Source organism: Didymella exigua (genome assembly GCF_010094145.1).
Source record: "Didymella exigua CBS 183.55 unplaced genomic scaffold M421scaffold_3, whole genome shotgun sequence".
NCBI lineage: Eukaryota > Fungi > Ascomycota > Dothideomycetes > Pleosporales > Didymellaceae > Didymella > Didymella exigua.
In genome coordinates this window covers 3,535-28,559 of record NW_022984777.1, presented here as the reverse complement: position 1 = coordinate 28,559, position 25,025 = coordinate 3,535, and the positions used below count along the sequence as shown (strand labels likewise).

Genomic DNA, 25,025 nt, shown 5'->3' with positions numbered 1-25,025 from the left:
GCCAAGTCGGACGCGCCGGAGCCAAGTCGGAGTCGCTCTTGTGAGGGGCACTATCTGAATCGCGCTCTTCCTCCGAATCCCACGGAACCACCCATCCTCAGTTAAGGCGTCTTGTTGAGATATGGAGCCCTGAGATAGGGCATAGCTGAAGCCTTGAAATGTCTCCATTGCCGCCGTGGCCTCAACATCTTCCATCCAACCTCACGCAAATATCCCCCACGAGGTCATTGGCCTCTTGAGTCTTTACAATTCACCCTCTCTGCCACTTCAGGTCATTTCGTCGCTCTCGTCACTCGCTAAGCATTGAGGCCACAGCCGTATGACATGTCCCCGCACGCTGATACTCTCTACCACAAACGAGTGTGGTGGAAAGAGGCAACCTTCTATCAGATCTATCCTGCAAGCTTCAAAGACAGCAATGACGATGGATTGGGTGATATTCCTGGTATATTGGAAAAGATCGAGTACATCGCGTCACTAGGTGTAGATGTCGTCTGGCTGTCACCGATGTTCGACTCACCTCAAGTGGACATGGGCTACGATGTCTCGAACTACGAGAATGTTTACGCGCCATATGGCACAGTGCAAGACGTCGAGGACTTGATTGCTGCTTGCCACAGGTACGATATGAAGCTAATCTTGGATCTTGTCGTCAACCACACAAGCGACCAGCACGCATGGTTCAAGGAGAGTAGAAGCTCGAAAAACAACCCCAAAAGGAATTGGTACTTCTGGGAACCTGCGCGCTATGATACAGAGGGAAAACGCACACCCCCCACGAACTACCGATCGTACTTTGCAGGCGGAACCTGGTCATGGGACGAACACACCGAAGAGTACTACCTGCACCTGTACGACAAATCTCAGCCAGATCTCAACTGGGAGAGCGAAGATTGCCGAAAGGCCATCTACGATTCAGCAATGCGATTTTGGCTAGACAAAGGCATCGACGGGTTCCGCGTTGACACTGTCAACAAGTACTCCAAAGTCCTCCCCTTCGCCGACGTGCCCGTTACAGATCCCACGTCGTTCACTCAATCCGCACCAGAAATGTGGTGCAACGGTCCACGGATCCACGAATTTATCAGAGAGATGAACACAGAAGTTTTATCGCATTTTCGCACCTACGACGGACTTCCTCTCGTCACGGTGGGCGAACTGTCACTGTGTCCAAGTCCCTCTGACGTAATCCCCTACGTCTCAGCCCGCGAAAAAGAACTGGACATGGTCTTCCAATTCGACGTCACACACCTGGGCCAAGGCCCACCGGGTGGGACGAGCAAGTACGATTTCGCCCCCTGGACACTGCCGGAGATGAAGCGCATTGTAGAGAAGTGGCAGACTTTTGTCGACGGTACAGATGCATGGACGACCGTATTCAATGAGAACCATGACAATGGGCGGGCTGTGTCGCGCTTTGCCAACGATGCGCCCGAGTGGCGCGAAAAGAGCGCCAAAATGCTCGCGATGTGGCTTATTGCGCAGAGTGGCACACTATTTTTGTATCAGGGGCAAGAGATTGGGATGATCAATGCATCGGAGCACTGGGATGTTGAAGCTGAATACAAGGATGTCGAAAGTCAAAATTATTGGGCCGAAGCGGTGAGGCTAGACGAGAATGGGACCGACCCGGGAAGGAAGGACAGGATTAAGAGGGGATTGCAACTTATGGCAAGAGATCATGCGAGACTCCCATTTCAGTGGGACGCAACAGTGAGTGGCGGATTTTCGACTGGTAAGCCGTGGATGAGAGTACATGATGATTATCCGACGATCAATGTGAAGTCTCAAGAGAGAGATGCGCAGAGTGTGCTCAGCTTCTATAAGCAGATGCTCAGACTGAGAAAGGAATATAAGGATGCGTTCGTTTACGGGACATTTGAGCTCCTTGATCCAGAGGGGCAAGAGACATTTGTGTACCGGAAACGGTACGAAGGAAAGACAGCAGTCGTAATGCTGAACTTCACAACAAATGTCAGGACCTTACAACAGTCAGACATAGAGGGCATGAGATTGCTTGTCAGCTCGTATGGCAAGATTGGCGGAGTGGATTTGCAACCATTAGAGGGCAGGATATACGTAAGCGGTTGAAACGGTCACTCAAAACGGTACACTCAACCTGAATCTCAAATGTCCACCAATCTATATGTCAGTCTGCAACAACGAAATCACCCAGACAGATTAGATCCCGTCGACATATAAGTCAGCACATAGCAAGAAGGCGGTTCGCACTCGTGGGTCCAACAACACCATCGCGTCGTTAGCGAATTAGCATTTTACGTGGTAGTAATGGAATAGGATTATAGTGCCGGCCACCAGAATGTTAAGCAGAACCAAGGGTCGATGCTGCCTGGCATGAAGCCCCACAACATCCACTCTTGCCTCGCCAATATGGCGTGCTGGCTAAAGGCAGACAAAGAGATAATCCATATGGATGTTGCCTGTCACTCTTCAAGGAAGTCGTCTATTTCCACCTTCCTTCTTCGGTTTCAAACTTCTTTGAGAAGTTCTCAGCATGTATGAAAAAGCGAGACAGCTCAGTCTCGTTGAGCCGCAGTGGTATACTGACTTGGTATAAGTGCAGGACTGAAGAGCTGAACGACGCTAAAAGTGGATTTAAGAGGCGACAAGAGCTAGTTCGTGAGCTTGTCTCCTTGCTCTCCGTGCAAGCAGAACTAAGCAGAAGCAAGTCGGTCAGAGTAGAAGGATACGATGGCCATCTTCGAGATCGTGTTAGACGACAAAAGTCAACGTCAAGTTCGCGTACCACACAAGAACGTCCGAGACTTAAACAATCACACGACGTACTGCAAGCACTTGCAGCAGCAGACAGTCAAATCACGCTCGTGACTACTTGCTACACCCACGCAGAAGCAATGATAAGACAGTATATATACACTCTCTCGCCCAATACTCACATATCACTCTCAGAAAAGCCGTAGCCGTTTCAGTAAAGGTCCCAGTACAACAGGTCCACGCAAGACCTCGAAAAGCAACGTTACGAAACCGACCTCCCCCGCACCCTCTACCACATCCTGGCCCTCACCGACTAGCCCACCAGCCTTACTCAATCCCGTGAAATGAGCTCATGATACCTAGACCACATCTGTGCAAGTCTCTGGGCCACAAGCCGTACTCGCAAAGCCCGACAAAACGTAGCAGCGACCCTGGGTATCAACCAGCTGCCAGCAGACGAGAAAGCGACTAGACGCCGCCGTGCGCGAAGCGTACTGTCACTGCACTGACAATGTCATCGTGCGGCAGTATACCACGTTGCTCCCGAAGGGTAGCCGTGAGCCTCAGGCTGAGAAGCTAAACGCATGTTTGTCGGCGAAGTTGCTGTTTGTCACGTCGCCGGGTGCGAGCTTAGATGAGGAGACTGAGGCGACTCCGGGGCCGGGGTGGGGATGTAGGACTACGAGGCTGATGCGGAGCAGGCAGAGAGAGCTGGTGAGGAGGATGTTGTGTTCAAGTACGAGTGAAATGGAAATGCCTTTGACAAGGTGATCTTTTATGATCGTGGCATTAGAAGCGAACCTAAGTGTGCGTCTATTCTATATCCATTTCCGTATTGCGAACGTAAGCCACCACGACCTACGCCTACAGCTCAAGCTTCCGCCTTCCCCCCCAATCTCTCGCTGCTCGAGTAACTTCCCGGCCCCGAGGCGCCATCCGGCACATGGAATCTGAGATCCACACGCATAATCGCATACAAGAACACCGTTGCAATCTCGACCCCAAAATCAACAAAGTAGAATGCGGCCTTGTGGTAGTAAGCAGGCAACGGCTGCGTCATCGGCACAGGAGTCAGCCACGAAGTCCCCGCGCGATAGCTTGCGCCAAAACACACGAGTATCGTGCCCGCTACGAGCACCGCAACCTTGATCCTCAGCCGCCCTGCGCCAAACTTGTCGTGGCTTCGTTTCCGCGGTACGGCAAAAGCGATAGCGAGAATTGGGAGCGGGAGGAATGAAATCACAGCCAGGAATGTGACGCCGTAGAGTTGCACTGCGCGGTCGATGAAGTGCGTCCTCGGTCTCAGCGTGTAGAAACTCTGCACCGTCGCCGTAATAAGCGCGGCGAGCGTAAGCGCGATGATTGGCCAGAGCATCTTAAGGATAGTCGATGGAATTGCGTGCCACCCGAAGTGAGGGTGCAGAGAGCGTACGAGCCTCTGTGTCCAGAGCAGGTTGACAATAAAGATAAGTAGCACGCCGGCAGCGGTAAAGATTTGTGCTGCGATCGCGAGGCGAATGTTGTGCGAATATACGATCGATGAGATTCTGAGGCTGCAGGTGACTATGCGGGACATGCAGAAGCCTGGTTTGATATCAATTCAGCTCGACTGAGAAATGACAATGGGGTGCTGGACCTACCGAACAAAACACCGTTGAATAGGAACTTGTGGTCTCGCCGCTGGTTCAGTTGAAGAATCGTCATGTGCATTGCCGCGCCGCATATGTAGAGGGCTAGGCAGATTGCTGTCACGGGAATATCGATGGATTTATCGCTTTTTCCGCCCAAGGCCCAAACTTTGGGCGGGTAGGGTGCCTTTTGGCTCATCTGCGCAATATGAGGAAAGAACAGATTACCTTTGCAAGGAATAGCATACCTTTCCTATGGATTTCGTGTATCTGGTCAGGCGTTCAGACCTGTCTCGATGGTAAAATCCTTTGTCTACTTCGTAGATGCTGTATTCTGTAGTAAGGTAGTGGTATGAGTATCGTATGATCGTGCAGCTACAGCAGTCTGTTCATATACGCGATTTGTGCCATGTTGCCTCGCTTTGCCTTCAATACTGCAACCGTCGTGAGCTCTGGGCCAGCCGATCGAGGGGTCGGACATTCGGAGAAGATTGCGATTCGGCCGAGTTGATGGTGTGATTGGTAGATCGGCAGTAGCACTGACCGACCTCAGCCTGAGTGACGTCGTTCGCTCGTCGGCGCGATTTCTGGCCGTCTAGAAAGTGGCTGCGCATCGAACGCAGGCGAGATGTCTTTGGCAGTCAATTCTACAAATCGTAACGTGGTCCACCACCGAGCGGATCACCCCACCGAGCGAATCACTCTGCCAAGACCACAACGCTTTCTACTATCAATTACAATGGCTCAACCAGTTGATCTTGAATTACTTTCCTGTGCAGATAGAGTTATACTTGCTACCCAAGCAATAAAATCTAACGCGTCACTAAGCCAGCGACGCGCTGCTGCTATCTACAAGGTTCCTCAAAGTACACTTAGCCATCAAGGCGCCGGAAGAACCCCACGACGCGATACCCACCCCAACTCATCTAAGCTTCAGAAGCATGAAGAGGAGGCAGTTATACAATATATAAGGAAGCTTGACGCTAGAGGCTTTGCCCCTACGCTTAGCCACGTACGTGGAATGGCTGACCAGCTACTAGCTAAGCGTAGTGGTGGCCAGGTTGGGGAGAACTGGGCCTATAGGCTGATCCAACGCCGGCCTGAGATCAAATCTCAGGTGACTTGACTCCGTGATCACCAGCGAGTCCTCTGCAGTAATCCAGCTATTATTAGCCCCTAGTTCAACCTTGTACGCAACGTTAAAGCCAAGTATGGTATCCTAGATTAAGACACGTACAACTTTGATAAGACTAGCTTCCAGATAGGCGTTGGGGGGTCTGTGAAGGTAGTTACAGCCTCCAAGAGGCGCCTTAAGCCACTTGGGGTTCAGCCTGGTGACAGGGAGTAGGTGACGTTAATTGCCGCCATCAACGCCACAGGGTGGGTTATCCTACCCTTCATTATCTTCAAAGCTAAGAACCACGACCAGGCCTGGTATCATAACCCTCAGGATTAGAGAATAGGGGTTAGTAATAATAGATAGACAACAAATAAGCTTGGGCTTGCCTGGCTACAGCACTTTATCAAGCACACAGAGGTTAAGAAAGTAGGTAGTTACAGACTACTAATTCTTGATAGCTACAAGAGCCACAAGTCACTCGCCTTCCAGGATCTTTGTGAGGAGAATAATATTATCACCCTCTGTATGCCCCCTTACACCTCACACATCCTTTAGCCGCTTAATGTAGGTTGCTTTGCCCCCCTAAAGCGTGCGTACAAGGAGGAGATCTAAGTCTTAGCAAACTGCTATATTAACCACATTAACAAGAAAGCCTTCCTAGCTGCACTTACCCTAGTATTTAACCAGGCCTTCTTAAAGGACAATGTCCTATCAAGCTTTAGAGCAACTAGCTTAGTTCTAGATAACCTAGAGGTGGTGCTATTAAGGCTTAAAGTGAAGCCTTGTACACCAACACTAACTTTACCTAGGAGTACCCCTTAGCAGCCTAAAACACTAAGCAACGCCTAGGAAATAGAGGCTTAAATAACGCTAATTCTTAAGAGGATAAGGGACTATAGGAGTTCCTCACCTAAGTCTATTCTTAAGATAGTGCTGCAGGTTAAAAAGGGGTTAACTTTAAAGGTACACTTACACACGTTGCTTGAAGCTCAGATAGATAGTCTTAAGCAAGCAAATCAGGCTGCTTCTGAGCGTAAAAAGCGTAAGAAGAAGCAAATACAGAAGGGGGGACTCTATCACAGGTAGAAGCAGGGGTAATAGTTACCTAAAAGGATGCTGAGGTTCAACTTGAAGTAGAGAGGCGTGAGGGGAGAGTGCAGGCAGGTGCTAGCAGCAGGGGTATTCCGCGCTGCAGGAGGTGTGGCAACACAGTACACAACAAGCGTACATGCAAGAAAGATACAGTAGAGATAGGCGATTAATTCAAGCTATTACGCACTATTATATCTTGTTGTTGTGTTGAGTTATTCACGTTCAAAGATATATAGTTGCATTTGGTGATTCGCTCGGTGGGGTGATCCGCTCGGTGGTGGACCACGTTACCTCAGAAACTGATACTACATATAGTCACGCACGTGATATCTGAATACTGGCGCCGCTGAACATATGGTAAGTCTATCATAGCATTCGTGGGGTATACTACCAAACAACCAGCAATGCTGCGCCTGTCATGCACTACCTTTTCAATCATACATGCGCATCTCCACCACCATCCCAACGTTACCTCTTCCTCATCTTATAAGTCCATGCAAGCCCAGCTCACGGGGTTTGCATAAACGGAACCTTGCTATACAACTCATCAAACTCCTTCCCAATCCATCCCACCGTCTTGCCAGCGCGCCCCACAACACCTAGCCCCCCCGCAAGCCATAGCCCCGCAACCGCCGCCGCGACGCCATTGATGACATACCACCTCCTCTTCCTCTCCAGATCCTTGTGCTCCGAGTACGCACTGACTTGACTCGGTTTCCAGCCCATCCACTGCGCGAGCCCCCACGAGAAATGCCACACACCCATTCCCACCAGTGCAGAAAAGCCGGCAAACGAGATGAAAGGGTGATTTGCGAAACCGTGAGAGATGTAGGATAGATTAATCAAGCTGTTGTCGCCGTGCATGTATACCGGCAAGATACGCGTGCTCCAGACATGGAAGCTCGCAAGCGGGAGCAGGGCATAGCCGAGTAGACTGGTGCCGCTCAGCGCGGGCCAGGGGATCGAGCGCTTGTCAGTTTGCGTCTCGGCGCCGTAGCGCTGCAGGGCCTGGCGCCGTCTGTAGAGTCGCAATACGATGCCGGAGGTTATGTGTGCGACAAGCGGGAGAGCGACGACGAGTGGCTCGGCGAGGGTTGATTGGTAGTATGGGCGTGTTAGGAGGAGTTGGCGGTTTGCATCTGGGACGGAGCGGACGGCGAGGGGGATCAAGGAGGTGTTGGCGATGTGGAAAGTGGCGAAGATGCCAAAGGCATAGGAGGAGTACTTTTGGATGCGCGTCACTGGTGCTGTTAGCCTTTCTTGCCTTCAGATACTGTGGAGACATGTGAGGCGTACACCACCACACCGGCCCGTGACTCCCGCCCAGACCCAGTATCGTTGTCGTTCTCCGCGGTAGTCCGAATTCTTCCTGTCTCTCGCGCTTCTCATCTACCGGGAAGTATCCTTCCTTGAACTCATTAGGCGTCTCTTCCACAGGGCTGGGCTCGACTTCCGTAAGCCCCATCACGCCCGCTTCCTCGTCGTCGAGGGTCGGCAGCGCCGGCGGTGCTTGCTGCGCCATGTGGTATATTGTGAGGTTGCTGATTCGGGTGACGTTGATAGGTCGGTGGCGGTATCTGCGATGTGGGTCTGGCGTGTTCGCTGCCGAGGCTAGGTTTGTACCAAACGGCTGTAACCTAAGGCCGTTGAACTCAGCGCGAGTGACATATTTGCTTGTCTGCACTTCGACATCAACGTACCTGCAATCGAAAGCGCGTGAAGCTCGCGTATCACTCCATTCAACCGCAAGCACGCTTCGAACCCGTCGTCATGCCGCCCCGCAACAACCCCCTTCCCGCCGCAATGCGCCTCTTCAACTGCTCCATTTGCGACAAAGGCTACCCGCGCCAGCTCGATTACGAGAACCACCTGCGCTCCTACGACCACAACCACCGCCAGCGCCTTGCCGACATGAAGAAGCTGACCGCCTCCAACGACGCTGAGAGCCAGAAGCCAAAGCAGAGCGTTGAGCTGAGGGCCGTGGACGGAAAGGGCGCACTTGCTGGGAAAGGCTTCACGAAGATCGGTGGTGCTGCAGGGCTGGGCAAGGGCTTCACCAAGATCGGAGGCGGGTTCAAGAAGGTGGGCATTGCTGTGGACGCCGATAAGAAAGAAGGGAAAAAGGCGAACGAGGCCGCGGTGCCTGAAGCGGTGGTTGTGAGTGTAGAGGTTGCACCGCAAGAGATACAAGCAGACCTCGCGAAACAGGAGGATGTAGTCATGGGCGAGAGTGTTGAGGAAGAGGCTATCATGTGGGAAGAATACGACTTCACTAAGCCCACTGGGTGCGACCATACGGCCTGTGGCGGTTGCAAGACTGATGGGATCTGGGGTGGTAGTTGGGTTGTGGTCTGAGTCACACGGTGTTCCAGAGGAGGACACGCATGATTGCTGTTCTCCAACACACGTCTTTCTTGGCTTGTGCATGCAAGCAGGCAGCCTCTTTCACCGCAATTTATCCTCCACTGCTCCCACGGACTCATCGAGTCCACTGCTAAGGAGGACCGACGATGAACTTGCCGATTGCTTACGGCATCTCCTAGATGTCCAAGCCCTTGCCCCTCGAGGTTTCTCGTGCCAAGCAGGTGAGAAAGCATTTCTCAATGTTGACCCTGCGGATCTAGACCGCTTGGCCGCTTGTATATGGGCAGCCGCGCTGCCTGCCAACAATCGATGGGGATTCACACGGCTCCTACCCTGCGACAGTTTCCGTTCACGGCACCTACTGACTGCCGCTATATAAACACTCACTTACAAAATCCCCTGACCTTGATCTCCAGGTGCGAATGAAGAGCTGGACAGCTGGGTGCGCGACCAATATCGCCAATGCCTATACATAGAGACGATTCAAAATTCTGTCCTTGCACTTTTCAGGCAGGCGGTGTCTGTCGGGCTTAGTATGGTGAAGGAGCTGCTCAGAGTAACTGCTAGTCCTTTTCCCTATAGACCCAGACGTACTCCACGGGTGAATCGGACACACGGGTGAGCCAGACACTCTGCCAAGTCCCCATCAAAACCGAACCCTATTTTGGCCCAGAACACTCCATTATAAGTCTGTAAAGGGCAATTTAATATGTCACACTATTTAAGGACTGTCTCTGCCTTCTTCTAACACGTACGCGAGTTGTGCGAATTGAAATGGGGCCTTGTCCGTGCGCGGGCAGACCCGCACTGTCCTCCGATCCTAGATGAATTGTTGCGGTATCAAGGGCAAATTTATATAACGAGTGTATTGTGTTCTTCTGTGTTGTTGTTCTGCTTTTATCTTCGCTCTCCAAGGCTCGCTGCGGGGTCTGTTTTGATGACTTGTTTGTGATGCAGCTGAGGTAAGAGGTGCTCAACAACATGAGGAAGTAGCACCAGACCAACGCCAACAATACGTGATCTGCTTCTCCTCTTAATTATTACACACCCCCTTATCCTGTAGTCAATTTGCAACAGAAGGATAAACCCCTTAGCTATTATTCTCTATCTTACAAACCTTTAAGCAAACGTCTATAAGCTGTACTTGCTGTATAAATTTAATGTGCTTCTAACAATGAAGAATCTTTGTTATGCCATTAGTAGGCATCTAGCTTGTAGGCATCTAGTAGATATAGAGTTAATTCTGCTCAACCTTCTAGCAGATCTAGTTCTAATAAATATTAACATGTTTAAGCTTAACGTGAGTGTATAGCGAGTGGGCTGGCTAAGTGAGTGGACCGCCTCAACAAGCCATTAGGCTGTCCCACCTTTAAACCTTAATAGACTAACTACTTAACCTTAAATTGCTCTTAAAAGGAGACAGAATTAAGCTTGCACTTTAAGCAATTAGGAAGCCCTAGGAACTAAGCGTGTAACGTGCTGTAGTGGTCTATAAGGTGTTAAAAACAACCCTCTAACAGCAACGCGCTAGGACATAGTTAAAACGCAATACCTACCCTAAATTAGTAAATCTTTAGAGGACAGAGCAAAGGGCACTTATGTAGTATATTAGGAAGCTAGATTCCTAAGGATTTACTCTAATACTTTATTGTGTTAAAGATATAGCTAATTAACTGTGCGCTGTATGCAGCGCAGAGCCTATTAGCCTGTAATAGGCTTTAAACTTTGTTAAACGCAAACCTAGACTTAAATTATATATAACTTAATAGAGGGATTGCTAGAGAGTCTTGTGTAGTAACCTAGAGGTTATTAAGCCTTAGTTTAACCTTAACGTAGATTATCACCAAGCCAGCCATATCACTGAACTGGCCATTTTCTCTTAGCACAACTAACACAAGTTACTGCAACTACAACTACTTGCTATTAAACAGTGACCTAGCATACTGCGTGCTTGCATTAGATTTAGAAGATGTTTCTGCACCCTCCTAGCACGTTTGTGCGTTGTGTCTAGTCTTGCTGCAGTTCCTACAGCGCTGAACAGTTAACTAAGCTCCTAGTTGACCACCTCCACCCTAAGTCTTCTTAGATGGCTGAGCTGCTACACACGCCTCAGCAGCTACCCGCGATGCTGCTAGGCCATACTCAAGTGTGCCACTATGCTGAATCTGCTTTCTCTTACGCAATTTTCTCTTAGTTATTACTACTAATTGCTCTTTAAGCTCTTGCACGCAGGCCTTAATAAGGACGTTTTTATGTAGCATCTCTTCAGCCCCTTTTATAAGCTTTAAGAACCCCTCTTGCACTGCACTTAGTAATTGTTAGAAGGAGTTACTTACAAGCTTAGATTAAGACCTAAACTTATGTATATTGCTTAGCGTCTTAGATTACCACAGTGTTTTAGGTAGAGGTACTACTAGTAGGGTATATAGCTGCACTTTAAGGCAATCTAACACTACCTATGTGTTAGTAGGAATAATCCCTAATACCTTAAAAGCCTTTTAGTAGTTAACCTTTATAAATATATTAAGGAACACGTCCCTAAAGGCTAGTAGGAAGCCTTCCTTATTAATATAGAAGATATATTAGTGTGCTAAGTCTTAAATATATTAGGAGTACTTATGCTTTAATAGCAAGAAATAGACTATGTTAAGTAGCTAGAGGATATATAACAAGTAAGGTAGCTTTTAGAGAGTAAGGATTTAGTTCTCTAGGTAATAGTCCTTAAACTCCTAGTTAAGATAGCTCTTATAGCTGTCTAAGATAAGCAACCTATACACTCCTACCTAATGCGTCTTTGTATACGTGTTAAAGTACTTTAACTACTTAAGGCTAAGCATATTATTTATCTAACTATTCTTAGAGACTAAGAGCTTCTAATTATAGGGTATATCTGTCTCCTTATACTAGGCAGAGATGTGGACGCGTCCTTTGTAGATAATGAAAGGCAGGGTTGCATACCCAGCGGCGCAGATGCTCTGGATAACGGTAACCCACTCGCGATCACCTGGCTGAACAAGCTCTGGCTAAGCACGTCTCTCTAAGCCTGTTACAACCTTTAAAGACAAAGCAACACCTATCTAGAACCTAGTTTTATTAAAGTTGTGCATATTATTATTACAAACGCTATACTTAACTTAAGTATCCTCTACTAGCTTAAACTACACACTAATTATCTTAGGATCTTCCTGTAGTATCCTCTGTCTATCCTTAGCTTAATTAAAGGCTATTTTAAGCTTGTCTAAACGCGTCACAAGCCTGCTAGCCTATAGTTTGCCAACAGGCTCTTCACCACGCACACTAAGTATCTTATTAGCTATATCTGCCACCTCACATAGCTAGGGTGCAAATCCTTGCGAATTAAGGTTAAGTATATACTAGACAATTGTCTGCTCCTCTAGTATAGTAAGTTTCTAGTAATTAGTGTGTATATCTAGTTAAAACGTGATATTGCAAAGGCAATTAGATGTAACGGTCTAGACTCTAAGCTAAAGAAGAGCTAGAGCTAGCCGGTTACATTAGCTTAGCCGGCTTGGCTTAAGCTGGATATATATTATCTACGCAGTTAACTAGGCGTCTAGTTAACTTGTGCATGCTTTTTAGCAAAAGTTGTTAGGAAGTAGATATCCTTTATTGGCCTTTGGCCAGACTACTACATTAGAGACCTGCTAATAAGGTATGTTCAACGCTCTAGTAGTGCTGCAGATACTGCGAAATTAGCTAGCATAGAAGGCCTAGATAGTAAGGATAACTCTGCCTTCTCTAGTAGTATTCTGAAGTTGTTGTTGTTAAGGCATGTTGTGTTAGGGTGAAAGGTGGTTGTGGTAAGAGAAAGTGGCTGGTTTAGTGATATGGCCGGCTTGGTGATAATCTACGTTATCTAGAACCTAGTTTTATTAAAGTTGTGCATGTTGTTGTTATAAACACTATACTTAACTTAAGTATCCTCTACTAGCTTAAACTACGCGCTAATTATCTTAGGATCTTCCTATAGTATCCTCTATCTATCCTTAGCTTAATTAAAGGCTATTTTAAGCTTGTCTAAATATATTATAAGCCTGCTAGCCTATAGTTTACTAATAGGCTCTTTACTACGCACACTAAGTATCTTATTAGCTATATCTGCTACCTTATATAACGTGCTTCACAAGCGAGCGGCGCACCCAAGCGAGCGGCGCACTCTCCCCACCAAAACGCTTGCGCAGCGACAACACGTAATGCCTCAACAACACCAAACCCAGAGACTCTATACTGAAGCTGACGTACAGCTTGCTATCTTAGATCTTCAAGAAGAGCAGATTAAGAGTATACAGCTTGCTAAGAAAGTCTATAAGGTCCCTTAAACTATAATATAATAACAACATAACAGAACACACTCTTAATGCAATTACAAGCTAAAATTAAAACACCTTACAAAGCTAGAAGAGGAGGCAATTATACAGCGTATACTTAAAGAGAGTTTACGTAGAATACTGCCCTTAAAGGTGCATGTACAAGATATGGCTGATAGACTGCTAAGAGAGCGTGGTGGGAAGCCTACAGGCAAGAACTAGGTTAATAACTTTATTAAGCGTACACTAGAGCTGCGAACGCGATGGAGCCGTCCGTATAATTGCCAGCGAGCTGCCTGCAAGGACCTAGCAATTATCCAGCCATAGTTCAGCCTAGTTCAATCGACAAAGGCAAAGTATAGTATTATAGATAAGGACACCTAGAACTTTAATAAGTCTAGCTTTATAATAGGCAAGATATCCTCTTAGCTTGTTATTACAGGCTTAGAGAAACCTAGGAAACAGAAGAAACTATAACCTAGCAATCACAAGTAGGTTACCCTAGTATAAGGTGTTACTATAATAGGGCACATAATCCTACCCTTCCTTATCTTTGCAGGCAAGGTCCTTATCTCCTCCTAGTTTACTAGTCTACCTCGCAACTAGGTTGTCACAGTCTCTCCTACTAGCTAGACTAATAACAACATCGCGCTGGCGTGGCTTAAGCATTTCAACGTCTATACAAAGGCGTCCTCTGCTAGGGTGTATAGGCTGCTCATTATTAACGGTCATGAGAGCCACTGCTCGATAGAATTCCAGGACTACTGCAAGGAGAACAAGATTATCACTCTCTGCATGCCACCACACTCATCACACATCCTGCAGCCTCTTAACGTTGTCCCCTACTTGCTGTTAAAGCGCCACTACGGTGATAGGATCTTGCTCTTAGCACGCAGCTGCATCCACTATATTAACAAAGAAACCTTCCTCCTAGCCTTTAAAGCAGCTTTTAAGAAGACGTTTACACTAGAGAACATTTGCGTAGGGTTTTAAGGCGCTAGACTAGTCCTGCATAACCCTAAGGTTGTGTTATCAAAGCTTGATGTACAGCTGCGCACGCCAACGCCACCTGCACCAGGCACTGTCGCCTGGGAGGCGCAAACACCGCGCAACGCCTGCGAGATAGAGGCGCAATCCACGCTGATTCAAAATCGCATACAAAACTATCAGGGGTCTCTAGCAAGTTTATTAGATAAGCAGGTTAAGCAGCTAAGTAAAGGCGCTTAGCAGATAGCTTATAATATAGTGTTAGTATAGGAGGAAATAGGCTGCCTTTAAGACACTATTAACATGCTTACAAAGCACAAGACCTATAAGAGGCAGTACATACACGCAGAGGAGACCCTAATAGTTAGTAAGGTATCTAACTTAATTACTAAAAAGGAGGGTAGTAGTTGTAAGGACAGCAAGACGCCTGCGAAGAGGGTGCGCGCAGAGAGGCGCTGCAGCTGTTACAGCAAGATTGGGCATAACTCCTGCACCTGCAAGGTAGAAATAGAGGATGTAGATAATAGCAATGCTTATAAATAATATTATCCTGTTACGTATATTATAGGAATTTGTGATGGTGTTGCACTACGTCGCGGTGCGTGCGCTGCGCTCGAGAAAGTGTGCCGCTCGCTTGGGTGCGCCGCTCGCTTGTGAAGCACGTTAGCTAGGGCGCAAATCCTTACAAATTAAGGTTAAGTGTATACTAGACAATTGTCTGCTCCTCTAGTATAGTAAGTTTCTAGCAATAAGCGCATATATCTAGTTAAAATATAATATTGTAAAGGTAATTAGTAACCCACTAATAAGGTACGTTTAACACTCTAGCAGCGCTGCAGATACTGCGAAATTAGCTAGCATAGAAGGCCTAGATAGTAAGGATAACTCTACCTTCTCTAGTAGTATTCTAAAGTTGTTGTTGTTAAGGCATGTTATATTAGGGTAAAAGGTGGTTGTGCCAAAAGAAAGTGGCCGGTTTAGTGATATGGCCCGCTCGGTTATAATCTACGTTAATGCCCGAGATCTCCACATACGACCATAGGACGTTGAAAACAAGGCTTCCTGTTCGCTCAGCCCTATTTAAGCAACGTACCGGCGGATTAGTAGTTAGGTGGGTGACCACTAGCGAATACCCGCTGTTGTATGTTTTTGCCATTGTTTGGCTCTTGTAGCCGACCTTCAGCTGTCTGCGCACGAAACCTTCACTTCATCAACAGGATTCCTTGCTTTTTGTCAGCGCTGGGCGCAGGCTTCCTCAAAACATGATATTCAAAGACAGTAGTTGAGAAAGAATTAATGTGCTGAATTGTTGACTAGTTATTGACAGACATTGCAAAGCTGTTATGTACGCAAGTAGAGGATTTGGTAGGGACAGGAACGAAGTCGGAGTAAGCGGTATCCGCCTAAGCCAATTGCTTCTGGATGAAAGTGCTGCCCATGTTCTGAGTGGGCGCATTATTGGAGTACTGGAGGTGCTGCGCGTTGATACCAAAACCGTGCAAAGTATCGCAGACGCCGTCCCCAAAGATGCACACGTCAAGCGTCTTGGGGATCCAGGTGCTGGGAATCCCCGTCCCGAGCGCGCTAGACATACCATTGACGTTGCGCGTCGTCGTACCTCCATTGTTGTCGACGTTGCACGCTAGACCAGACTTGTGCGCCGGATTGCCGATCAGAAACACGCCCTTGACGGCGGCGAAGGCGGCACCTGTCAGCTTCGGCATGGCGTTTACGGTGGCATCGGCGCCCTGGGAGTATCCCTCGAGGATGAAACACTCGTTGGGGTTTGTCGCCAGGGTACGAGTGATCTTGTTGACGATGTCGGCGGTGCCGGCTGCAGAGTTCTGGGAGAAGCTGGCTGCGTAGACGGTGTTGTAGATTTTGCCGCCGCTGAGAGCAGAAGTGACGCGGGAGTTCATCGTCTTGAAACCAGAGGACTGACCCTGGGGTTCGCTTGTTCCGCGCGTGTTGATGATTGTGTATGAGGGGCAGGAGGCGGATGCAGCGCGCTTGACATCCTCCACGGGAGCGGCGAAGGTGCCTGCGAGGAGAGGGAGACAAGCGAGAAGAGTGGAGGCGTGCATTTTGAGTGAGGTTGTTGAGTGAAAGTTGCTGATTGAATGAGTGAATGTATGTCTGGTGTTGAAGAGCTGTGGAGCTGATGAGGTTGATGCAAGTGCAGTTCGTTGTACTTATACTCATGTCGTGCTCCCGCAAGTAAGACATCAGGTCCGGTACACAAAGCAAGTTTGGCTACCGTAGTGTCAATTCACTTGGTCAGTGATTGATCTGTTGCTCTGATTAACACGTCTGCCGACCACATGCCGACTCGAGGATAAGAAAGAAGCATACACTGCCCTCGGCGACCACATTGGCATCCTCTGGCCACAGCCAGTCCCTCATCCCCCATTTGCCGAGATGCTGGAATGTGGCCAACACCTGTCCAGTTACTACTCCTCCTGTTCGCCCGTGCGGAAGAATGATGGCGGGAGACGGGATCTCTGATGCTTGCGATTCTGCATCGGTGCATTGCAACCCTGGCCCTGCTCGAAACTCTACGCAGCTTCAAACCGAGGCTACCTGCAGGCACCCGCATCTGGCGTGCGTGCCGGTCGAATGATGGGTCGCGCTACACTAGTCTAAGATGTCGGTATGAAGGACCGCAGGGTCTTGCGCCTTTAGACAGTGCTGATGTGTTCAGATCCGCAAGTCTAATCCAAAAGTGCAGGGTTGTCGTGAATGGTTTTTCCTTGGTTGAAGTCATGACAGAAGCGTGATTGCATGACATGCAGCCACAAAACGTGGGCGGCCTGTCACAAATGTCGAAGTTGGCAACGCAAAGCAGCATGTCAAACGAACGGCGTGACCCTCAAATAAGAACAGCTCTGAGAGACAGGAGGTGTCGACCCGTACGTGGTACAGGATCGCCTTAGGATTCTGGCTTTGAGACTGGACCTCAAAAGGAACTGCACCGACATCCCACAAATGATTGGCACCAGGCTCGAGCCTCGGCAGGAGGGCTAGGGGCTGTCGCAGAGCACGGTAAGCGATGCGCCTTGTTGTTTCTAAGCAGAAACATGACGACAAAGGAGGAAGCCTGTGCTCAGCGCTGACAAAAAGTAAGGAACGCTGTTGATGAAGTGTAGGCTTCATGCGCAGACAGCTGAAGGTCGGTTACACGAGCCGAACGATGGCAAAAACATACAACAGCGGGTATTCGCTAGTGGTCACCCACCTAACTACTAATCCGCCGGTACGTTGCTTAAATAGGGCTGAGCGAACGGGAAGCCTTGTTTTCAACGTCCTATGGTCGTATGTGGAAGGGGTATTTGTTAGTAATAATTATAATCTTACAAACCAGGCAATATTACTTTCTAGAAGCAAAAAGTAATGGATGCTGTTAACGAAGTGAAATCTTCGTGCGCAGACAGCTGATGTTCGATTACAGGAGCCGAACGATGGCAAAAACATACAACAGCGGGTATTTGCTAGTGGTCACCCACCTAACTACTAATCCGCCGGTACGTTGCTTAAATAAGGCTGAGCGAACAGGAAGCCTTGTTGTCTCCTGGCCGCTCACCACAAAGGTCCTTAATTTTACCGTATCCGGTATTGGCGCTGCTGAAAAGTATTTGCTGGTCTGGCTATTTATGGTTGTCGTCGATCCCGACCTCCAACTATCACGTGCTGCGAGGTCTTGGAAACACCACACACAGCGAGAACGTGATTTTTTTGCAATTTCCATCTCAATGGCGTGATAGCACATCTCTCAGAGGCCGCAACGGTCTCTACAGACCATCGTTCGTCCCTCTGTGTAAGTTTGGTAAAGCCCATCCCACCGGTTCGAATAACCTCCCACGGCAAATCAGATCATTAGTTCGAGCTCTCTGCACTTCAACGACGCAAGTGTACAAAGCTGCAATTAGTCTAATGACGTTTCTAAAGTATACATTCTTCCATTTTCGATCTGCAGCATAAAAATTGCAGCGGTCTTAGGCTTGCTGTTAGTTATATTGTTCATAGTATCAGAAGCAGCAACAGCTGTATATCCTTGCTATACATCCTTCACCTGCACAAAATATCGTCTCGGCGCAACTAGAGGATAACATCTCGGCCCTTAAAGATACCTCTAATTTTATAGGATGTGCAGTCATAACGCTAACCCCATTACTAGCGAGTACGGGCTTTGCACATCCGTCCAAGGGATAGCGAAGCCGACTGCAACTGCAGCGCTCCAATTATGCTTGTCCACTAACATTCAAACGTGAGATAGGCAGTACGTACATACACTCATATTGTCTGGGGTAGGTCTACCAGTACAATCATGCATGTCACTGCAAGGACTATCACAGCCTTGTGACGTGACTCAGTAACGTGCGAAGCTCCAACGTGGGACAGGACTATAAGGCACCGCTTGGCTATGTCTTGAGTTAATATTAGGTTTAATTAGATCTAACGTAATCGGCCATTGAGTCGGCCAGGCAATTGAGCCGGCCACCTTATGCAGCCACCCACCTTGACACGCAGATAACTCAACACCACAACGTCGTGCTGTGGCTCACAGTACGTCAAATTAATCCACTCTGTCTACAGTATCTTGCTTACATGTGCGCTTATTGTGCCCAGCCTAACCACACCTCTTACAGCGTTGAGAACCCTCTCTACTACCACCTGTTTGCACCCTCTCCTCACGCCTCTCTGCCTCTGCCTGCACCACCACCTCTTGTGCAGCTATTATTTCCTCTGCCTCTTGCTGTGATAGGGTTCCTCTATACTAGATCTGCTTCCTTTTACGTGCTTTACGCTCAGAAGCAGCTTTATTTGCTGCTTGAAGCTTAACCATCTCAGCCGCCATAAGCACCTGGGAATGCACCATCATATCAGCTCCCTTTTTAAACTGCTGCACTATCTCAATAATTAAAGCTAGAGATAAACTGTGGTGCTGCCTAATCTAGTTAGATATCAGCGTTGATTAAGCTAATATTTCAGCAGCGTTGCTTAGTGTTCTAGGTTGCCAGGTAGTAGGCCCTAGTAAAGGTAGTGTTAGCGTACAAGGCTTTACTTCTGTCAGATGCTCGTACTGTGAGCCAGAGTATGTGCTTAACGAGATCTTAGGTGGTATGATGATATATTGATAATCGTGGCGATGGTGTTTCTGCCGTGGCGTCGTGCTGGTTGCTACAGGATTGAAGTGGGGGGGAATTAGCGCTGTTCGCGGCCGCCGGTGTGCGGGCCAATCAGGAGTTGCCAGGTCTCGCTTAATCGACCTAGCAACTGCTAATTGGCTGCATGACAGGTCCCTGCTCGATTGCGCAGATCTGACCTCTTGCCACTTGCTCTTATCTAACACACCCCCTTTAGCTTAGAAACTCTTCAAGCTAACTGTTTATGCGTGTGCAAGGTCCTTAATTTGTTCTTAAATCCTGTCTAGAGGCACGCTGTTTAGTACTTCTGTTAACTCCCTGTTCACCAGACTAAGTTGCTAGAGGAAACCTTCCCACTTGTTCACTGGGAGTACCTTTGTGAGTCTGTCTGCTATCATGCTCGCAGACTGGACGTGTTCCATAATGATCTTTCCAGCGGCCACCTCCTGTTGGAGCCAGTGGTTGTGGATATCCACATGCCAAAGTTTGGTATGTAGTCGCAACACTTCCTTAGTGACTAGTTGAATTGTTTGTTTATTGTCGCATTGTATTGTAATAGCGTGTGCGCCTATATTAACGTGTAGTTCGCGCAAGAGCTGTAAGATAAAGAGTGCTTCTTTTGCAACCTGGGTAAGAGCGAGAAGCTCAGCCTTAGTTGTTAATATTGTTACTGTGTCCTGCTTGTTCGCTTTCCATGCGATGAGGCTGCCAAAGAGTTTAATTGCGTAGCCTTGGGAGCTCTTTCTGTCCATAGTGTTGTCAGTGAAGGACGCGTCACTTGCTACCTAGAGGCCGATGCCTCCTCCAAGCTGCAGTGATCGCTGTTTAGTGTTGAGTAGATATAGAAGGACCCGGTCCGCAGCATCTTAGTGGCTGATGCCTGGATTGGTAAGGAACCTGGCAAGCCTTGATGTGGCGAACGCAATGTCAGGTCGCGTGGTGACCGCAGCAAACAGCAGTGATCCAATTTTGCGTTGATACTTGTTGATTTCTGCTGGCGCTGCTAGTCCACTCCTTGGCTGTAGTTCAGTTGTTGCCATTAGAGTGTCATGTCGTATAGTTGTGTTCTTGGCAAGGCGACTGATTTTGTCTAAGTACGCTGCCTGAGATAGGTAGATTTTCTTGCTTGCTCAGTCTCGTATGATCTCCATGCCAAGGAACCACTGTAGGTCGTGCCCTCCTGTGCAGGTGTACTTGCTCTGTACGTGGCTAATTGTCTGCATTGCCTCTTACTCTTTTAATTTATTGTACGCAAGGATAATATTATTAATATAAAAGAAGATAATAATGCTGCCCTTAGTTAGACAGCAGGGTTCGTGAGGCACAGTCTGGAAACCTAGTGCTTTTAGGGTTGCAGTGAAGTTCTTCTGCCAGAGGAGGGGAGAGATGCGCAGGCCGTAAAGTGCCTTGTTTACTTGCAGTATTGTGCTGGGCTTCTGATAGCCTCGTGGCATCCTCATGTAGACCTCTCTGTCCATTGTAGCATGAACAAACGCGTTGGTAACGTCGTATTGTTTGAGCTCCATGTTATAGTGAGCTGCTATAGCCATCATTGTTTGAAAGGATTGGCTGGCAAGCGTGGCTGCGTAGGTGTCTTGTGATGTAATATTGCGTTGTTAATTGCCTCTAACTACTAGTCGCGCCTTGCACTTCAGCAGTTAATAATATCTATTAAGCTTATAGGTATATACCTACATGCAGTTAAGGATCTGTTGTCCTGTTAGTCTAGTTTTTTAAAGTAGTACTTCTAACTATAATTTTATTTCTTAGTAGCTTGCAAGGTGCTCTTGCTTAGCTTCTTAAAAGAGTTTACCTATAGGGTAATCCTTAAGCTTAGTTTAGAACGTGGGCAGAGGTAGAAGTTGACTTTGATAGGGCTTTAAGCCTTTAGCAAGTATTCTTATTATCTTAGCCTTGTCTATAACTTCTCCTCTGTATGTTCTAACACGTCCAGCTTAGGTTCCTGCAAGGAATAATGCTGCCCACAGGACAGTAGTTGAGGACGCTTGTTGCGTCAGAGTTGTTTAATCACTGGCTATAATGCCTGCAAGTAGTGCTGCAGGTGGCGGTGTTGATAGAGGGGTAGGATAGCTATCCTGTATCTTCTGTCCGTGATAGTAGCCTGGCAGGTCTGCTTTGTCTTGTAGTGACAGCTCTGCTAGGGCTTCATCCTTATAAAAGGAATCTGTTTCTAGTTGCTAGGTAGGTGTTAGTAGCTTAATAGATTGCATATGTGTTGCTATTTCTTTAAGTGTGTTGTGCATAAGGTTCTCTATAAGGTCCTTAATTCTCCTGTTAAATACTGTGTCTTTGTTAAACATAACATCTTAAGTACTTATTACCTTACTAAGTAACAGTATCTAGATTTAATAGATATTTAATAACTAGTAGCCTACTAGATAGCTAATCTAGGCCTTTAGGTCTAGTTATTAAAGACGTGATTTGCCTCTGTGTGTGTTATCTGTTATAGCAAACGCTTTGCACCTGTATGCTCTTAGGTGCGCAAGGTTAGGTTTTTGCAGTAATATTACTATTCTATTGCTAAAGGCAACTCGCGTAAAGAATATTTTGTATAGTGTTTTCTAATAGTTTGCGTAGTTTGGCGTTCGATTGTAGAGGTATACTGCTGCCCTTGTGATTTCTAGCCACAGTTCCCAGGAGAGGTTGGCATCAAGTCGCATTGCGCGAGCTTTCTCCTTGTTCACACCCCCTGAGCGTTCTGCGTTACCGTTCTGTGCTTATGTGTCTGGCGCTAAAGGCTCCACAATAATTCCTTGTGTTGCCAGCTATTTCAATACGCCTAGTTTGACTGTAGCTATCTTGTTGTCTGCCTTAATAGTCTTAACTAAGATATTGTAGTGATTTTTCAAGAATAGGATAAACATTAACAGTGCCTTAATAATTAACTTTGCTGTGCAATAATCTGTGAAGTAGAGGTCCTACTGTAGGCCTAAGAACCTGTTAGTAATAAGCATCTAGCTCTTTTCTTTAGTAACTCCTTATACTTTGTAGGAGTAGAAGTCAACACTAAGTCTTTCTCTAGGTCTGTTATTATTAATTCTTAGTGCGCGGCTGATTTGCTGTCGCGATTTAGCTATTCCACAAGCGTTGCATTTAACTGTAGTAATGCCTTAGATCTGCACCCCCTAAGTCTGCTGGACAATGTGTTTAATTGCAGCAGGACCAGGGTGACCAAGTCGCTTGTGCCACCATATTGCTAAGGCCTTCTGTGGTCCTCTCTTAGTGCGTGTGGTGATTTTGTGTGTGTGGTTAGCGGCTAGTAGGGACAGTTCGTACTTAAGCACCTACTAGCCAAGCATTTCTAATACTACTCTAATTACTTAGCTATTTGCTTGTTAGAGAGTTGTTAGGTCTACTTGTGTGTCCTACCACATGCCTCTGTTTTGTAGTAGGCGGAAGGACACTAGGTTGCATAGCAGGTCTGGGCAAATTGCCACGTCTGTAAGGGTGACCTTAGTTGTCCTGGCTCCACTCCTTAGGAGTAGATTAATTAATCTATATCCTCTAACCAGCACCTTGGAATTCCCAGCCTATATGAAGTCTCTAGGCGATGGCTGTTGGAACCTATAGACGCGGTTAGGGTCGTTGGTGATATGACAGGTAGAACCTAAGTCAAGTATGAACGACTTCTGCAGTGGATAGTTAGCAGCATCCTGTTAGTTTGCTGCGCTAAGCGCTGCTTTAACGTTAGTAATTTCTTAGCCTTCTAGTTAATTATCTAGGATTTCTAGGGTAGGGGTGTGCAAGTGCTTTACTACTAGTGTTCTTAATTAGCTCTTGCTTTGTGCGCAAAGTAGCCCTTAAAAGGTAACATCTTTCTCACACTTAAACTTAATAAGTTTAGAAATAATCTTATTTAGTTTCTACTACTTAGGAGCTCTGTCTTAATTAACATAGTAGCAATCCTGTATAGAGTGGCGTTGTCCACATGCAGGGCATTTTGCTCCCCTAGTGGAAGCAGGCTCTTGATCTAAAGGCCGCTTAAGCGTGGTAGTTTTCCTACCTGCTGTACGTTGATATTGAGGTCTGCCCTAGTTAGATAGCGCGCTTACAGCATGTTAGGCGTCCCCTTTATGGCTCTAGGAGGCTGCACCCCCTTTAGCAAGAAACACTGCATTGTCAGCCACAAAGGCCTTGTGCCGCCCTAATCTAAGGGGATAATTTATTATTATGTGCTCTTAGTAGCGTTTTATTATCTCCTTCTAACTTATACTAGATTTAAAGCGTCTGCTATCTTGAAAGCTTGTAGCCCACATAGGCGCGACCCTGTTCACAGCTGTCAGGAAGTCCTTTGTTATTACATTTAATTGCGATAATTTGGCGACTTTGTACGTCTCTGCTTCTGTAGCTGCCTGGTTATACTCAGCTAGCCAGGTATCCTATTGTGACGTGCTTCTTATTAGCTTAAGTGCTAAGAGGTATCTGTCTTAGGCTTGTTCTTGTTCAATTTGTTCGTTGACCCTAACAGTGAGTTGTAGGTCTGTGATCTACTGTTACAGTAGTTTCTCAGGAAGACAGCATGTGCGCAGTAGATGTAGCAACATAGTTAACTAGATAAACACAATAATATGCTAAAGGCTTGCTTCCTCCTTCTTATATTTGTGTTAATTGTTCTTGTATTATTTAAGGAGTACTTTGTAATACTTAAGGTCTTCCTTAAATGCCTTCTAGCCTGTTGTTAATAGCTTAGTTAGCCTTAATAGTATGTTGGTGTTTGCAGCTAGCGCGTAGTTAGTAATAGTTAGAGCCCTTGGCGAGAGTGGCTTTAATAGTAGTGGTGTAGTTGTCTTTAGGTTGATCTTGTCCCAGATGTTGCGCGACAGGCATCTCGCCTGTAGCTGCGCGAGCTAGCCAGTCCAGTCGGCTTGGTCCCTGAGGACTGTTGTTGGGTCGCGGTACGCTGGTTGCGCCATTTCGATTGCGGCAGTTCAGTTGCGGCAGTTCAGTTGCAGCAGTGAGACTCTTAATTGTCAGATGCTTGTACTGTGAGCCAGAGTATGTGCTTAACGAGATCTTAGGTGGCCGCTGGAAAGATCATCATGGAACACGTCCAGTCTGCGAGCATGATAGCAGACAGACTCACAAAGGTACTCCCAGTGAACAAGTGGGAAGGTTTCCTCCAGCAACTCAGTCTGGTGAACAGGGAGTCAACAGAAGTGCTAAACAGCGTGCCTCTAGACAGGATTTAAGAACAAATTAAGGACCTCACACACGCATAAACAGTTAGCTTGAAGAGTTTCTAAGCTAAAGGGGGTGTGTTAGATAAGAGCAAGTGGCGAGAGGTTAGATCTGCGCAATTGAGCAGGGACCTGTCGTGCAGCCAATTAGCAGTTGCCAGGTCGATTAAGCGAGACCTGGCAACTCCTGATTGGCCCGCACACCGGCGGCCGCGAACAGCGCTAATTCCCCCCCACTTCAATCCTGTAGCAACCAGCACGACGCCACAGCAGAAACACCATCGCCACAATCATCAATATATTATCATACCACCTAAGATCTCGTTAAGCACATACTCTGGCTCACAGTACGAGCATCTGACAACTTCAAGCTTTAATAGCACTACCTCTAGGTTGTCTAGAACTAAGCCTGTTGCTTAGAAGCTTAA

General features: G+C 47.3%; 10 protein-coding genes across 10 annotated transcripts; 5 read left to right on the top strand and 5 right to left on the bottom strand.

The window, feature by feature from the left end:
• Positions 1-80: 80 nt before the first annotated feature.
• On the top strand, positions 81-2,363 carry M421DRAFT_416164 (glycoside hydrolase family 13 protein). Its single transcript, XM_033590958.1, has one exon. It carries the CDS (start codon positions 325-327, stop codon positions 2,089-2,091), a length of 1,767 nt encoding a protein of 588 aa, XP_033452785.1. The 5' UTR covers positions 81-324; the 3' UTR covers positions 2,092-2,363.
• A 1,244-nt stretch (positions 2,364-3,607) lies between these two features.
• M421DRAFT_53085 (uncharacterized protein) lies at positions 3,608-4,563 on the bottom strand (the record flags this gene model as incomplete). Its single annotated transcript, XM_033595080.1, has 2 exons — positions 3,608-4,320; positions 4,377-4,563. 2 exons carry the CDS (start codon positions 4,561-4,563, stop codon positions 3,608-3,610), a joined length of 900 nt encoding a protein of 299 aa, XP_033452784.1.
• Positions 4,564-5,665: 1,102 nt separating this feature from the next.
• M421DRAFT_416160 (uncharacterized protein) lies at positions 5,666-6,572 on the top strand (the record flags this gene model as incomplete). Its single annotated transcript, XM_033590957.1, has 2 exons — positions 5,666-5,744; positions 5,794-6,572. A coding segment is annotated over one exon (207 nt), but the record flags the coding sequence as incomplete, so codon positions are not given.
• Positions 6,573-6,916: 344 nt separating this feature from the next.
• M421DRAFT_416159 (uncharacterized protein) lies at positions 6,917-8,136 on the bottom strand. Its single transcript, XM_033590956.1, has 2 exons — positions 7,873-8,136; positions 6,917-7,817 (listed from the first exon to the last, which is right to left on the bottom strand). Exons 1-2 carry the CDS (start codon positions 8,096-8,098, stop codon positions 7,084-7,086), a joined length of 960 nt encoding a protein of 319 aa, XP_033452782.1. The 5' UTR covers positions 8,099-8,136; the 3' UTR covers positions 6,917-7,083.
• Positions 8,137-8,346: 210 nt separating this feature from the next.
• M421DRAFT_1164 (uncharacterized protein) lies at positions 8,347-8,931 on the top strand (the record flags this gene model as incomplete). The annotated part of the gene is made up of 1 exon (XM_033587253.1): positions 8,347-8,931. The coding sequence occupies one exon, from the start codon at positions 8,347-8,349 to the stop codon at positions 8,929-8,931; it is 585 nt and encodes a 194-aa protein (XP_033452781.1).
• A 6,727-nt stretch (positions 8,932-15,658) lies between these two features.
• M421DRAFT_88927 (carbohydrate esterase family 5 protein) lies at positions 15,659-16,339 on the bottom strand (the record flags this gene model as incomplete). The annotated part of the gene is made up of 1 exon (XM_033597714.1): positions 15,659-16,339. The coding sequence occupies one exon, from the start codon at positions 16,337-16,339 to the stop codon at positions 15,659-15,661; it is 681 nt and encodes a 226-aa protein (XP_033452780.1).
• A 569-nt stretch (positions 16,340-16,908) lies between these two features.
• Positions 16,909-17,548, bottom strand: M421DRAFT_243622 (uncharacterized protein). Its single transcript, XM_033588519.1, has one exon. The coding sequence runs from the start codon at positions 17,406-17,408 to the stop codon at positions 17,016-17,018; it is 393 nt and encodes a 130-aa protein (XP_033452779.1). The 5' UTR covers positions 17,409-17,548; the 3' UTR covers positions 16,909-17,015.
• M421DRAFT_243624 (uncharacterized protein) lies at positions 17,271-17,865 on the top strand. Its single transcript, XM_033588520.1, has 3 exons — positions 17,271-17,297; positions 17,380-17,616; positions 17,704-17,865. The coding sequence occupies exons 2-3, from the start codon at positions 17,407-17,409 to the stop codon at positions 17,767-17,769; spliced, it is 276 nt and encodes a 91-aa protein (XP_033452778.1). The 5' UTR covers positions 17,271-17,297; positions 17,380-17,406; the 3' UTR covers positions 17,770-17,865.
• Positions 17,866-18,724: 859 nt separating this feature from the next.
• M421DRAFT_416155 (uncharacterized protein) lies at positions 18,725-19,398 on the top strand. The gene has a single exon (XM_033590955.1). The coding sequence runs from the start codon at positions 18,861-18,863 to the stop codon at positions 19,092-19,094; it is 234 nt and encodes a 77-aa protein (XP_033452777.1). The 5' UTR covers positions 18,725-18,860; the 3' UTR covers positions 19,095-19,398.
• A 3,915-nt stretch (positions 19,399-23,313) lies between these two features.
• Positions 23,314-24,442, bottom strand: M421DRAFT_416153 (uncharacterized protein; the record flags this gene model as incomplete). The annotated part of the gene is made up of 3 exons (XM_033590954.1): positions 24,301-24,442; positions 23,628-23,799; positions 23,314-23,423 (listed from the first exon to the last, which is right to left on the bottom strand). Coding segments are annotated over exons 1-3 (315 nt in total), but the record flags the coding sequence as incomplete, so codon positions are not given.
• Between the last annotated feature and the right edge of the window lie 583 nt (positions 24,443-25,025).

Excerpts from the sequence above, each read along its gene's own strand:
- M421DRAFT_416164 (XM_033590958.1), top strand. The coding sequence starts at position 325 with ATGTCCCCGCACGCTGATACTCTCTACCACAAACGAGTGTGGTGGAAA.
- M421DRAFT_416159 (XM_033590956.1), bottom strand. The coding sequence starts at position 8,098 with ATGGCGCAGCAAGCACCGCCGGCGCTGCCGACCCTCGACGACGAGGAA. Across the intron at positions 7,818-7,872 it reads TCACGGGCCGGTGTGGTGGT|TGACGCGCATCCAAAAGTAC; the intron begins GTACGCCTCACA and ends TAACAGCACCAG.
- M421DRAFT_243624 (XM_033588520.1), top strand. The coding sequence starts at position 17,407 with ATGCGCAGACAGCTGAAGGTCGGTTACACGAGCCGAACGATGGCAAAA. Across the intron at positions 17,617-17,703 it reads ATTATAATCTTACAAACCAG|GAGCCGAACGATGGCAAAAA; the intron begins GCAATATTACTT and ends GTTCGATTACAG.
- M421DRAFT_243622 (XM_033588519.1), bottom strand. The coding sequence starts at position 17,408 with ATGAAGCCTACACTTCATCAACAGCGTTCCTTACTTTTTGTCAGCGCT.
- M421DRAFT_416155 (XM_033590955.1), top strand. The coding sequence starts at position 18,861 with ATGTGCGCTTATTGTGCCCAGCCTAACCACACCTCTTACAGCGTTGAG.